The 13,729-nt window shown below is 41.7% G+C and overlaps 1 protein-coding gene across 2 annotated transcripts in view; it reads right to left on the reverse strand.

Moving 5' to 3' along the window:
* LOC101734002 (NXPE family member 4) overlaps nucleotides 1-13,729 on the reverse strand; it is an 85,405-nt gene that overhangs the window by 52,502 nt on the left and 19,174 nt on the right. Inside the window, exon 2 of one of the 2 annotated variants that reach the window (XM_031906408.1) lies at nucleotides 1,390-1,491. The exons of the other annotated variant lie outside the window; for it this stretch is intronic. Within the exon in view, the coding sequence (XP_031762268.1) occupies nucleotides 1,390-1,485 (96 nt within the window). The 5' untranslated portion in view covers nucleotides 1,486-1,491. The remainder of the gene's footprint in view (nucleotides 1-1,389; nucleotides 1,492-13,729) is intronic. 2 annotated transcript variants of the gene reach the window in all.

Consider the following 13,729-nt stretch of genomic DNA (forward strand, 5'->3'; position numbering starts at 1 on the left):
GTGGAAGTACCAGGTCATGTTATGATTCTAGTTTGCCTTTAAGAGTGTCTTGGATAGGAGAGGGTGTGTAGAATGACCTACAGGTGTAGAGGAATATGCAGGTTTAAGGATCGTGGATAATGTAAATAGGCATTTTTGCTTGATGGTACTTTCCATTTAAGTTAATTCCCTATGAGCAAGAGGTCTCTGGAAGGTGTTATGGTTTTTGTATATGGTGCTAGATATATTTGGCATGTAACCACAATGCTCTAAGCATTGTGAATAGTAGTAAGATACCAGTCTTTATGGAAAAGGGAAACTTTATTATACATAGAACTTTTTTTTTATCAATATGTATCAAGCAGCATTACAGCAAAAGTAACATTTCTTTATTTTGTTATTTTCTTTGCTGGAACAACTAACTTGTTTGTATTAAAATTATTTTCCACTCTGGAGGTATTCATTCCAGTGTATAAAGTATTTTTATGAAATCTGTTTCCCCACATGTAATATGCATTGCTGTTCAGCACTGAACACTATCATTCTATAGACCAGAATGGTGCTGGACTGTTGAGGGTAGTTACATTTAGTTACAGGCACATTTTAATTTACTGACACAGGTAAACAGGTATGTGGTTTAGTCAATGTTTCAATTTATAGAGGAAAGTTACATGGGAAACATATAGAACTACTGGGAATCCTTCAGGATATTTGACACTGCATATTAAAGGAAAAAGAAATGTTAGATATGTAATCGCTTACCTGATACATTGGGCACACCAGCCTGGGGTACTTCTCAGGGAGCAAAATAGAACGATCAGCTTCCTGCCTTTTTCCTACTTCATGCAGGTGTGCATGCATAGTAAAGTAAAAACCTGGCTTTTTCACACTTCTGGGCATGCACTGGCATAGAGCATTGAAGAAAGAAGAGGCTTAAGGAGATGATTGCTCTGTGGTTCTTGCTGAAAAGTACCCCAGGCCAGTGTCCCTGCGAAAATTTGCACCAGCCTGTAGTATCAGGTAACTCATTACTAGTGATGAGAGAATTTTTTTTTAAACTCTGCATTTCGCCATTGGCAAATTGTTTTGTGAAACTTCTGCGAAAAATTGTAGTCACGTTAAAAAGGTGTGGTCATGTAAAAAAGGGCACGTCCATGTCAAATCCATTGTACGGTACCCGCATTTCGCGAATTTTTCAGATTCACTTATCGCTAATCATTACAATCAGTGGGAGGTGCCTAATATTTAGCACCCACCAGTGATTTAGGCTTTCCTTCTCTTTTAAAAGTTGAATATAAATCCATTTTTTCTCTTAATAAAATGTTAATTCTTTTTTGCCTTTTAAGGATTGGAAGGATTAATAAAGTGTATGATAGCAAAATACAATTAAATCAAACAAATTATGCATACCTTGTGTGGAATTGAGTAATACCAGAAGCTTAAACAAAAGAAAACTGTAAGTGTCCCAACAAAGGCCCCTCCTCTCTTCAGTTTATAAAGTGCCATAGTTATCTGTGTGGTTAAACAAAAAAAATTAAAAGGCTTAAAATATTCATGGTTCGCTTCAATACTGTAAAAAAATTGGGGGGGGGGGTGAAAAACTGCACTAAGTGGCACATCATAAAACAGAAGACAGAGTTATCTTTTTGCCCCAATGTATTATGGTTTATAGGATAAGCAGATGGAGAGGGGGTTGTATTTGACTAGGCTCTTGGATTTAGCCGGACATCTAATAGATAAACCAAAAGTAACATAGCATGAGTTTTATCTCATCTTTTATCACATGAAAAGTCTACTGAAGTCTATGGAAAAAATTGGACGTGAATTAGGAAAAAAGTTTTCTCTCCTAAAATTGAATCTCAGCCCTTGCGTATACAACCAGAATGTGCATTATACTCTTCAAAATATAAAGGAATGTGCTTAGAAAAGTTGTTTTTCAGGCTGATTTATTGAAAATTGCAGCAAACTATTTTTTATTGAAAAGTCAGCAGCTAGGTGGACCAGATAGGGAACTGAAGCTTGTTATTGCTTGTGTGACTGCAAGGCTAATATTGGCTATCCACCCTCCTTCTGTGCTTCTGCCAGAGATGATTAGGATACACACACTTCTCATTTGAAACAGGGACAGGAGCTATAGTGGATATAAGGGCCTTGTACTTATGCTATATTGTCCCTTTCCTCCACCCACCTCATTATCCTTAAGAGTTTCCTATCTGGTAATCATGACCCTTTATAAGCCTGTCTCTGACCATTGCACCTTGCTTGGTCATTGAGTTTCTTAAGCTGTTCTGTGATCTTGCCTCTGGTATCCTGCCCTGTTCCTGGTCCCTGCCTTCCAAGGTTCTGTTCCTGGTCCCAGACTTGTTTGGATTCCATAGTACTGACCCCTGGCCTGTTCATAACTTTGTCTGATTGCTGTTTGACCCGACCTCGGTCTGATTCTGGATTGTCTCTCTACCTGATGATTTCTATTATTCAAGTCTGTATAATTAATCATGTGCACTATTACTTATCACTTCATTAATTAAAGTTCACTTTCATTGATTATCATGGCCCCTGACATCAGTTCCATGGTATATGGTTACACTCTGGGTTACCCAGTCTTTAGGCTTCCAACCTCCTGGTATTCAACAACGTTTCCCTAAGGAGATCATGACAGCTTTAAAAGAGAACTAAACTCTAATAATGCCATATTTTATTTAGTAAACTTATTGAACCAGTCTGAAGGTTCAGCATCTCTAGTAGTAATGATGCAGTACTTCAAAATTGTCACAATGGGTCATCATACTGGAATCTGTTAGAAGTGTCTGGGACACTCACATGCTCAGTCTAGTTTGAGCAGCTATTGAGAAACTAAGCCTAGGGGTCATAGCAAATTATCAAGCAGAAAATGACGTTTGTCTGTCATAGAGGGTGATGCTACAAGGCTGATTATTAATTTCTGAAGTTAATTGCACTGGTTTCAGAGCTGCCATGCAATAATAATCTATATTATTTGCTAATCAGCCCTATATTGTGACATTTATATTCTGTGTATACAGTATATTGCGAGTACAGCAGCACAGAGCATATGCAGAGAAGCAGCAGAAAAAGAAGATGGGTAGGTTCTGGGGGTATCTTCAGAGGCCCTGATCCTTACTGCTAAAGAGCTGTGGTTGCCTTGGGCTGGTTAAAATGTTAAAACATAATTTGCAACATTTCTAGCTTTTCTAAGTTAACCTATAGTACAGGTATAGGACCCATTATCCAGATAGTCGGGACCAAGGGTATTCTGGATAAGGGGTCTTTTTGTAATTTGGATCTTCATACCTTAAGTCTTCTAAAAAATCAATGAAACATTAATTAAACCAAATAGGATTATTTTGCATACAGTAAGGATTAATTATATCTTAGTTGGGATCAAATACAAAGCACTGTTTTATTTTTATAGAGAAAAAGGAAATCACTTTAAAAAATCTGAATTATTTGATTAAAATTGAGTCTATGGGAGACAGGCTTTCCATAATTCAGAGCTTTCTGGATATCGGGTTTCCAGATAAGGGATCCCTTACCTATATGTTATAAAGTATCCTATTCTTAGCAACTTTTTAATTTGTCTTCAATTTTTTTGTAGTTTTTAAATTATTAGTCTACTTATTTCTAGCTGTCAGGCAGGGGGCAGGAACACAACTATTGCTCTGTAAGTCTACAAAGTTATTGTTATTGGATAAAAATGAAAAGAGTAAAAGGAGCCTTTGATAGAAAGCATGAATTCGAGTCCAGATTTTGTGGTAGGTGTGGCTATTATTGTGTATTAGGTGTGATATTTCTTTGAGTTTTCTAACTTATTCTACTTTTGTTGACCATTCCTTATATGTTAGTGGATTTCCATTTCTGAGGAATCAGCGATTTTGCAGCCTGCAGGAGATGTAAGGTAAGTGGATCTGTATGTGTTATCTTTTTCTGGTATAGCATATAGCATTATAATAAGAGCATTTTCTATTTTGATAGAGAGCTGGGTTACTGTGTTTATTGTCTCCAGTACTCTATTCTAGTATTCATGTATTTCTGGGCAGCTCAGCCATATGTGAGTGTGTGTACCTTCAGCATTATTGCACCTCCAGCAAAGAGGGGAACTATTAGGATAAAATCTGTGCAGCTTGGCTGGTGTGTGGTGCCATCTAGTGATCAATTTGTAAATTGCTTTGTTGGTTCTAGTGGCTCTAGAGCTAGTTTAAAGACAGTGGGGTTGATTCACTAAAGTGAGATAATTTTTATTGCACATTTTTTGCGTTAAAATAGACGCGATAATCAGCGCGCGATTTACTACAGTATTATCGTGTGCGTTACGTCGCATATCGCATTAATTAGCGCGCAGAAAAGAATACTAATGCATGATTCACAAACAGTAAGGTGCACTAAATATCGCATTAGTCTATGCAAAAATTAACACCTACTTCAGGCAGGCGATAATTATAGAAAAGTACAGTTAATGAGCTTTTGGCAATAATATATGGACTTTGCAGTGTTATTTATTCAAGTAAGTGTTTCCCCTAGAGTGATGCAGCCACCAGTTTGCAGCAAAATGGTCATTTTTAATACAGTAATTTTCCACAAGTATTGGCGTGTATGGCTAACATGGCGTGCGTTTATTCGCACGACTATTTATATGCGGCTACAAGTGATGAAATGTTTCACCAGGCACGGATTCGCAGCGAATTTTTGGACGTGTGGCAAATTTTTCTGCGGCAAATTTTTTCATGCGTTTCGCAAAACAATCTGCCGATGGCAAAACACATGAAAAAATTTGCCACGCAAAAATTCACCGCACATCCAAAAATTGAATAATAGTCGCGGCAACAACTTTTTTTTGGCCGCTCAACATTTTTGCCATTTTGTGGATCTTTCAAAAGATTTGCAAATTTTTCACCAAAGATAACCAGAACACATTTGCTCATCACTAGCGGCTACTATTTACAAGCATCTACTATTTATATGCTACCATTTATATGCTACTATTTATATGCGGCTACTATTTATATACATTTTACAGTCTCCCAAAGAGCACCTGGGGAGGTTGTGGCAGAGATATTATCCTGTATTGTTTGGATAATGCATAATCTGATCTCTCAACTTTTCTTTATGTAATAGGTAATCATTAATCCGCCAGGTAAATTCTGGTTTAGTTGTTTTGGGGATGACATCAGCGAGGGTGCATATTAGTTCTCCCAGATGAACCTTCCTTCCTTATCTGCTAGTGTCGCTATTTGTTTGAAGGGGAGGTCCTTACGTAACATGGAAATAACTCCTGTGGCTTTTTTCTCCAGGTTGTTACTCATGTAAATATGGGGGTAATGTTTTAAATTAATCGTGGGGGTATGGTTCTCTTTAAAGTGACATTCTTTTAGCATTACACTTTTATATCTGGCTTTCTTACATTCATTAAAAATTTAAGCTCTTTTAACCGGTTCAGAGCATCTGAGCTTACTGTATCTGTCATTGTGATGGTGTAGTATTGTTAGCATTTACATTTAACATATACTTGTTGGTAGCTTGGTAGATTACATAGGGGGATGAGAGAGGGTTAACAGGGAGAAAAACATTAACTTGTGGAAACATATATACAAGTATGGTGTGCACCGTTTGCCACAGTAGACTTACTAGGGCATTGCCCTTTGGCTGGTATAGTTTGACAGCAGCGTGAGTACTATGTACTCTTGTCATGGGGGGTACATGGTTGAATGGAGGGGTGGAGAGTTGTGGTTTTAATGCTATAGCTTACAAGCAAGTTCCTGATCCCTATGTCTCTTTTAAGATAGAGATGGGGATTTATAGTTTTTTGTACTTATAACTTGATGGTCGTAGGCTTTGGGTATATCAAGTGTTGCTGGGCCGAGTTACACTTGTCGCCCGGATTAGTTATTTTTTAGAGTTACAGTAAAAGATCTAGGAGGACCTATTACTTTATCTAATAAAGGTAAATGTGAAATATAACTGTAAATAATAGCATATCACTATGAACTCTTTTTTTTTGTAACTCTTAACCATAATCTCTTAAGGCCTATTACTAGTTAGGTATCATTCCTGTTGAAGATTTACCTCTAGTCAGTTACCCAAATGTCAAACTTAAATGTGAAGGAGATCAAGCTTAGCTTGTTGCTTTCCTTCCTATCCGATCTCACCAATTATAAATATATATTATTATCTAAAGTCTTTAAGATCAGTTACCATCCTTATTAGTTGTGGTTCAGTCTTGTCCTGTTCCTTGGTGTTCTCAGAGTATGTGGAGTGCATTTGGGGGTTGCCTGAGACCATTCTCCTTGTGGATCAAAAGATAGGTTTGGAATTTTCCCATGTTCTGGTAGCCATCCTGGGAGTTCCATCTCCTCAAGGTGTAGCTTTTTGATAAAGTTGACAGTGATCATAGGTGTACGAATGATCGCCAGGGTTCCATCTTTAGTAGCTGTAAGGGAGAAGGGGTATCCCCACCTGTATGGAATATCGTTTTCATGTAGTGTATCAGTCAGTGGCTTTAGGAGTTTCCTCTTAGTCAGAGTAGTTTTGGAGATATCTTGGAAAAGAAGTTTGATTGTACTATCCTCAAAAGGATAGGAGGATTTCTTCTTTCAAGGCAAAGTTGTGCAGGCAGCGTAGGATGTCCCTTGGAGCATTAAGGGGTGCAGCTTTTGGTTTTTGTACCCTGTGTGCTCGCTCAAGGTTCCTTTTTGAGGATGCTATTGAATATTTGCAGTAGAACAGTGCGAATTTCCTCATTTTGAATTATTTCTGGTAATCCCCTTACTCTGATGTTATTTCTGCCTCTGGAGTTCGAGTATAGTGCAGTCTTGTTGCTGGATATTAGGGATGTAGCGAACTGTTCGCCGGCGAACTAATTCGCGCGAACATCGGGTGTTCGCAAGTTCGCAAGTTCACGAACTTTCAGCGATGTTCGCAATTTGGGTTCGCCTTAGCTGGCGCCAAATTTTGACCTCTCACCCCAGACCAGCAGATTCATGGCAGCCAATCAGGCAGCTCTCCCTCCTGGATCACCCCCCACTTGGACCACTCCCTTCCAAATATAAACCAAAGCCCAGCAGCCATTTTACATTCTGCCTGTGTGTGCTTGAAGAGCTAGTGTAGGGAGAGAAGCTGTGCAGTGATTTGAGGGAGTGTTTAAGTAGGTTTTCTGGCTAGTAATCTACTTTCTACTGCTCTGTATTTGTGTAGGGAGAGAAGCTGTGCAGTGATTTGCGGGAGAGTTTAAGTAGGTTTTCTGGCTAGTAATCTACTTTCTACTGCTCTGTATTTGTGTAGGGAGAGAAGCTGTGCAGTGATTTGAGGGAGAGTTTTAGTAGGTTTTCTGGCTAGTAATCTACTTTCTACTGCTCTGTATTTGTGTAGGGAGAGAAGCTGTGCAGTGATTTGAGGGAGAGTTTAAGTAGGTTTTCTGGCTTGTAATCTACTTTCTACTGCTCTGTATTTGTGTAGGGAGAGAAGCTGTGCAGTGATTTGAGGGAGAGTTTAAGTAGGTTTTCTGGCTAGTAATCTACTTTCTACTGCTCTGTATTTGTGTAGGGAGAGAAGCTGTGCAGTGATTTGAGGGAGAATTTAAGTAGGTTTTCTGGCTAGTAATCTACTTTCTACTGCTCTGTATTTGTGTAGGGAGAGAAGCTGTGCAGTGATTTGAGGGAGAGTTTAAGTAGGTTTTCTGGCTAGTAATCTACTTTCTACTGCTCTGTATTTGTGTAGGGAGAGAAGCTGTGCAGTGATTTGAGGGAGAGTTTAAGTAGGTTTTCTGGCTAGTAATCTACTTTCTACTGCTCTGTATTTGTGTAGGGAGAGAAGCTGTGCAGTGATTTGAGGGAGAGTTTAAGTAGGTTTTCTGGCTAGTAATCTACTTTCTACTGCTCTGTATTTGTGTAGAGAGAGAAGCTGTGCAGTGATTTGAGGGAGAGTTTAAGTAAGTTTTCTGGCTAGTAATCTACTTTCTACTGCTCTGTATTTGTGTAGGGAGAGAAGCTGTGCAGTGATTTGAGGGAGAGTTTAAGTAGGTTTTCTGGCTAGTAATCTACTTTCTACTGCTCTGTATTTGTGTAGGGAGAGAAGCTGTGCAGTGATTTGAGGGAGAGTTTAAGTAGGTTTTCTGGCTAGTAATCTACTTTCTACTGCTCTGTATTTGTGTAGGGAGAGAAGCTGTGCAGTGATTTGAGGGAGAGTTTAAGTAGGTTTTCTGGCTAGTAATCTACTTTCTACTGCTCTGTATTTGTGTAGGGAATGAAGCTGTGCAGTGATTTGAGGGACAGTTTAAGTAGGTTTGCTGTCAGAAGAAATTGATGCATCTGAGGAGAATGATGATGAGGAGATTGATGTTTTGTGGGTGCCCAGAAGAAGAGAGCAAGAGGAGGATAGTTCAGATGGAGGGACGGAGAGTCAGAGAGGCAGGAGGAGAATAAGACTTAGAAGAAGCAGGGACAGCTCACAGGGAACAGTAGGGCAACAACATGAATCGGCACCTGTGGTCAGCCAGCCAACGCACCCGCCAGCTTCTACTGTTACCGCTAGAAAGCCCGCATCAAAAGGCTCAGCAGTGTGGCATTTTTTTAATGTTTGTGCCTCTGACAAAAGCGCTGTAATTTGCAATGAGTGCAGTCAGAAACTGAGTCTTGGGAAGCCCAACACCCACATAGGTACAACTGCTATGCGAAGGCACATGAACGCCAAACACAAAGCACTATGGGAGCAACACCTCAAAGGCAGCAGCCAAACTCAAAGCCACCCTCCTTCTGGTCCAGCATCTTACTGCTCTACCTCTGCTGTCCTTGACCCATATCAACCACCCTCCACTCCGCCTTCGACCTTGACCACCAGTTCCTGCTCATCTGCCCCCAGCCAAGTTTCTGTGAGGGCCATGTTTAAGCTTAAGAAACCAATGCCTCCGAGTCACCCCCTTGCCCGGCGTCTGACAGCTGGCTTGTCTGCGCTCTTAGCCCGCCAGCTTTTACCATACCAGCTGGTGGACTCTGAGGCCTTCCACAAATTTGTAATAATTGGGACACCGCAGTGGAAGGTACCCAGCCGCAATTTTTTTCCCCAGAAGGGAATACCACACCTGTACCAGCATGTGCAGAGCCAAGTCACCACATCTCTGTCATTTAGTGTTGGGGCAAAGGTCCATATGACTACTGACACATGGTCCTCCAAGCATGGCCAGGGCAGGTATGTCACCTACACTGCCCACTGGGTGAATCTGGTTATGACTGGGAAGCAGGGAATGCGTGGTTCAACAACAGTGGAGTTGGTGTCACCGCCATGGGTTGCATGCGGGTCTGCCACCACCTCTACTCCTCCTTCGCTCTCTAACTCGTCTTCTAACTTGGCTTCTTCCTCGGCTTCTTCCTCCCCTGCTGCTGTGTCCTCCTCCACACCTGTGCACCCCCAGCTCCCCATAGGCTATTCGATGCGCCAGGTACGCCGTTGTCATGCTGTCTGGGGCATGATGTGCCTGGAAAGCAAAAACCATACTGGATCTGCACTCCTGTCATCTCTGCACTCACAGGCCAATCGGTGGCTGACCCCACACCAACTTAGGATCGGAAAAGTGGTGTGTGACAATGGAAGCAATCTGTTGGCAGCACTTAGACTGGGCAATTTAACACATGTGCCCTGCATGGCACATGTTTTAAATTTGATACTCCAACGGTTTGTCTCGAAGTACCCAGGATTGCAGGACATTCTCAGGCAGTCCAGGAAGGTGTCTGGCCAATTCAGACGTTCCTACACAGCCATGGCACGCTTTGCTGACATTCAGTGGTGGCACAACAGGCCAGTCAGACTTGCTGGAATTCAACGCTCCTCATGTTTGAACGTCTGCTGCAACAACAAAGAGCCGTCAACGAATACCTGTTTGAACTGGGTGGTAGGACTGGATCTGCAGAACTGGGGATTTTTTTCCCCTGTTACTGGGTGCTTATGCGTGATGCCTGCAGGCTCATGCGCCCTTTTGACGAGGTCACAAATATGGTTAGTCGCACCGAAGGCACCATCAGTGACCTAATACCCTTTGTGTTCTTCCTGAAGCGTGCTGTGCGATGAGTGACAGATGAGGCCGTAGACCAGCGTGACCAGGAGCATGAAGAGTACGATTTGTGGGTGGAATCACCAGAACGAGCCCAGGCACCTGCTGCAATGCAGGGAGAGGTGTCAGAAGTGGAGTCAGAGGAGGAAGGTGGCTTTGTGGAGGAGGAAGACCAACAGGAGCAGGCTTCCCAGGGGGCTTGTGGTCACCTTTTGGGGACCCCTGGTCTTGTACGTGGCTGGGGGGAGGAGACATAGTCCTTGATAACAAGGAAGGGGAGATGGATACCTCTGCATCCAACCTTGTGAGAATGGGGTCTTTCATGCTGTCATGCCTGTTGAAGGACCCCCGTATCAAGAGGCTTAAGGAGAAGGACCTGTACTGGGTCGCAACACTACTAGACCCTCGTTACAAGCATAAAGTGGCAGAAATATTACCAACGTACCACAAGTCCGAAAGGATGCTGCATTGTACAATGCTTTTAAGGGTGATGTCACTCCACATTCCAGGGGCAGAGCTGCCAGTAATCCTCCCACGAGCACACCTGCAAGGACAATACACTTTGGCCAATCTGTAACATCAGACATGCAAAGTTTTTTCAGTCCAAGGCAGCGCCAGAACCCTTCTGGATCCACCCTCAGAGAATGCCTTGACCGGCAGGTAGCGGACTACCTGGCATTAACTGCAGATATCGACACTCTGAGGAGCGATGAACCCCTGGACTACTGGGTGCGCAGGCTTGATCTGTGGCCAGAGCTGTCACAATTTGCCATAAACCTCTTGTCTTGCCCCACCTCAAGTGTCCTCTCAGAAAGGACCTTCAGTGCAGCAGGAGGGATTGTAACTGAGAAGAGAACTCGCCAAGGTCACAAAAGTGTGGATTACCTGACCTTTATTAAAATGAATGAGGCATGGATCTCGGAGGGTTACTGCACTCCGGAAGACTTGTTCTGACTCCCCATGCAGCTGTCCTTCTCTGCACGCCGCATGACTCCACACACAGCTGTCCTTTAGCGTCCTCCTTTTTGAACAGGTAAATCCTGAGTTTTTATGGCCTCTGTGCTTCAGTGGCTTTCACAACAAAAAAACAAAGATTTTCAACATTTATCTAACATATATTTGTCCAAGCTTTTACATTCCCTATCTGATCCCCCATGTCCCTCTATGAGGCGGCCATATTTGTGCAGTAGATGTCTGTTAGCATTAGAAGCTGTAACTGACAGGCTGAGAAGGGACAGTCAGGCTGGCGTTGGAGTTTTCCAATGTGCAGCTATCGAAATTCGAGTCGCTGTTAAAACATGGTTGATCAGTGCTTGGTACGCTATATTAGTTTTTGGAAAGAGTTTGCAGAGCAAAATATGCTTCAGTGGCTTCCACAACAAAAAAACAAAGATTTTCAACATTTATCTAACATATTTTTTCTGTCCTCTGTGCTTCAGTGGCTGCCACAACAAAAAAAAAGGAATATTTTCAAAATTTATCTAACATATTTTTTCTGGCCTCTGTGCTTTAGTGGCTGCGACAAAAAAAACCTAATTTTTCAGGAATGTACACATTCCTGATTTTTCAGGGTTCTGCAACAGCGGCAAAATCGTATCTTTTATGGTCACCGCAGGTGATCAATAAAGTAGGCCAAAACTGGGCCCACACTGCAGAATCAGTGTTTTTTGGTTCACTTCACTGTACATTGAATTACCTCTGCCTGATCGTGCACGTGCGCACAAGCACGGTGACTGCTAAACACACCACTACAGAAATATTCCCACCGACAGGACAAACGTCCTGGAGGTGACAAGCAACTAGTAAAAACTATTATTCGCTCACTTGACGGTATCATTAAAGCTTATTGCGTTTTTTTTTTGTTGCGGCGTTTTGTCTTTGCGTGTGAACTGGCTAGTAACCTTTACACGACTTGATTGGCATGTAGACGCTGGACATTTTAAAAGCAGTTACACAAGTTTAGAAATGTAGTGTGATTTCTGCCCTTTACAGCACAAAACGCAACGCTATGTCAACAACGTATTTTTCAGATAAATTTTTGCCCTTGATCCCCCTCCTGCATGCCACTGTCCAGGTCGTGGCACCCTTTAAACAACTTTAAAATCAGTTTTCTGGCCAGAAATAGCTTTTCTAGGTTTTAAAGTTTGCCTTCCCATTGAAGTCTATGGGGTTCGCAAAGTTCGCGAACGTTCGCACTTTTTTGCGGAAGTTCACGAACGGGTTCGCGAACTTTTTTTGCGAGGTTTGCAACATCTCTACTGGATATGTGTATATATTGCTTTTTGATTTGCTTACAACTTGCTCTGATTCACCTCTATATCATCTGCGCGCATGGACAGGGATATCATGTCTTTTTTGATATCAAGTTCTTTTAGCGTAGTTGTTACCTACCTAATTACCTTGCAGCATTTCTTTTATGTCTGCCTTGGAGGGTAAGTTAGCTAGGTATGCAGGTAGATTGGGTGCCTCTTCTGAATCACTCTGTTGTTCAGACGGCTCCCTGTTAGTTTCGGATTCCTCCTCTATGTCCTCGCGCGTGGGAGCCAACATTGTTGTTAGTTCAGTTTGCGATAACTGTTGTTTTTTCCCTGAACCTCTCTCCTTCTCTGGTTGGAATTTTTGTGGTTTGCCCATCTCTATTGATGTGGGTTCTATCAAAATTGGGGAAATGCTTATGGAGCTCTGTGATCACGCTGCCATTCAGCTCCAAGGCAAGCCACGCCCCCCAAGAATTTGACTCTTAAAGTTACCAGAGGTGACTTTTTGCTGCCCCTGGTAACTGGCTGCACACTGCCACCTGAGGCAAGGTTTTCATCTTTCTGCATGGCAGGAGCAGCCCTACCTCCGGAGCCACAAAGGCCCTTCCTAACTGTTAAGGTACAGTGTAAGCAAGATACTTTCAAGATAGGTCTGTAAGAAAGATCATTTTACCTAAAATTCTATAATTATTATAGCCCTTTCAAGCAGTAAATAGTCCCAAGTCCCAAGCAGTACACTGGTAACTTTCCAAAGCATTGCTCCAGAAAGCTGCATACTTTAGATTTCAAGGCCAAATATTCCACTTAGAGCAGGTTTACCCTATAAAGCTATACATTTTTAGAAAGAAAAGATTCTGATGGATCCAGAATAGGCACAACTGTCTTTCTACTTCAAATTACCAAGTTGCAATGCTTTCCTAAATGTACCAGTTTTTATAAAAAATTGCAAAAAGGAATTCTGGGAATGAATTCCAAACAAGCTCTTAGAAAATCCCATTTACATGGGTTTATTCTATAGACTAAAGCTCACCCACTGGGTTTTAAAGCAGGAGCCAGGATAACAGCCGATCAGATTCCCAACTACAGACCAGTTTCGCCTTTCTTGAGGCTTATTAGTGTACTGCAGGGCTTTCTGATCAGCTTAGGTAGAGTCACTGTGTGGATTCACAAACAAATCTTTAGCCTACAGGATAAACCCATGTAAATTGGATTTTCTAAGAGCTTGTTTGGAACTCATTCACAGAATTATTTTTCTTTATTTGTATATGTATGAGGCAGTCTCCTCAACCCTAATGATTTGTTTATAAAAATTTGTGAAACTTGAAAAAAAATTATTTCAAAGCTTCCAATCTACAGCTTCTTTTCTCCAACATATCATTAGGTATCAAGATAAAACACCCTAAAATATAAATGCCAGGGGTCCACTTAACAGTTTGAT

This window comes from Xenopus tropicalis, chromosome 7 (genome assembly GCF_000004195.4).
Source record: "Xenopus tropicalis strain Nigerian chromosome 7, UCB_Xtro_10.0, whole genome shotgun sequence".
Taxonomy (NCBI): Eukaryota; Metazoa; Chordata; class Amphibia; order Anura; family Pipidae; genus Xenopus; species Xenopus tropicalis.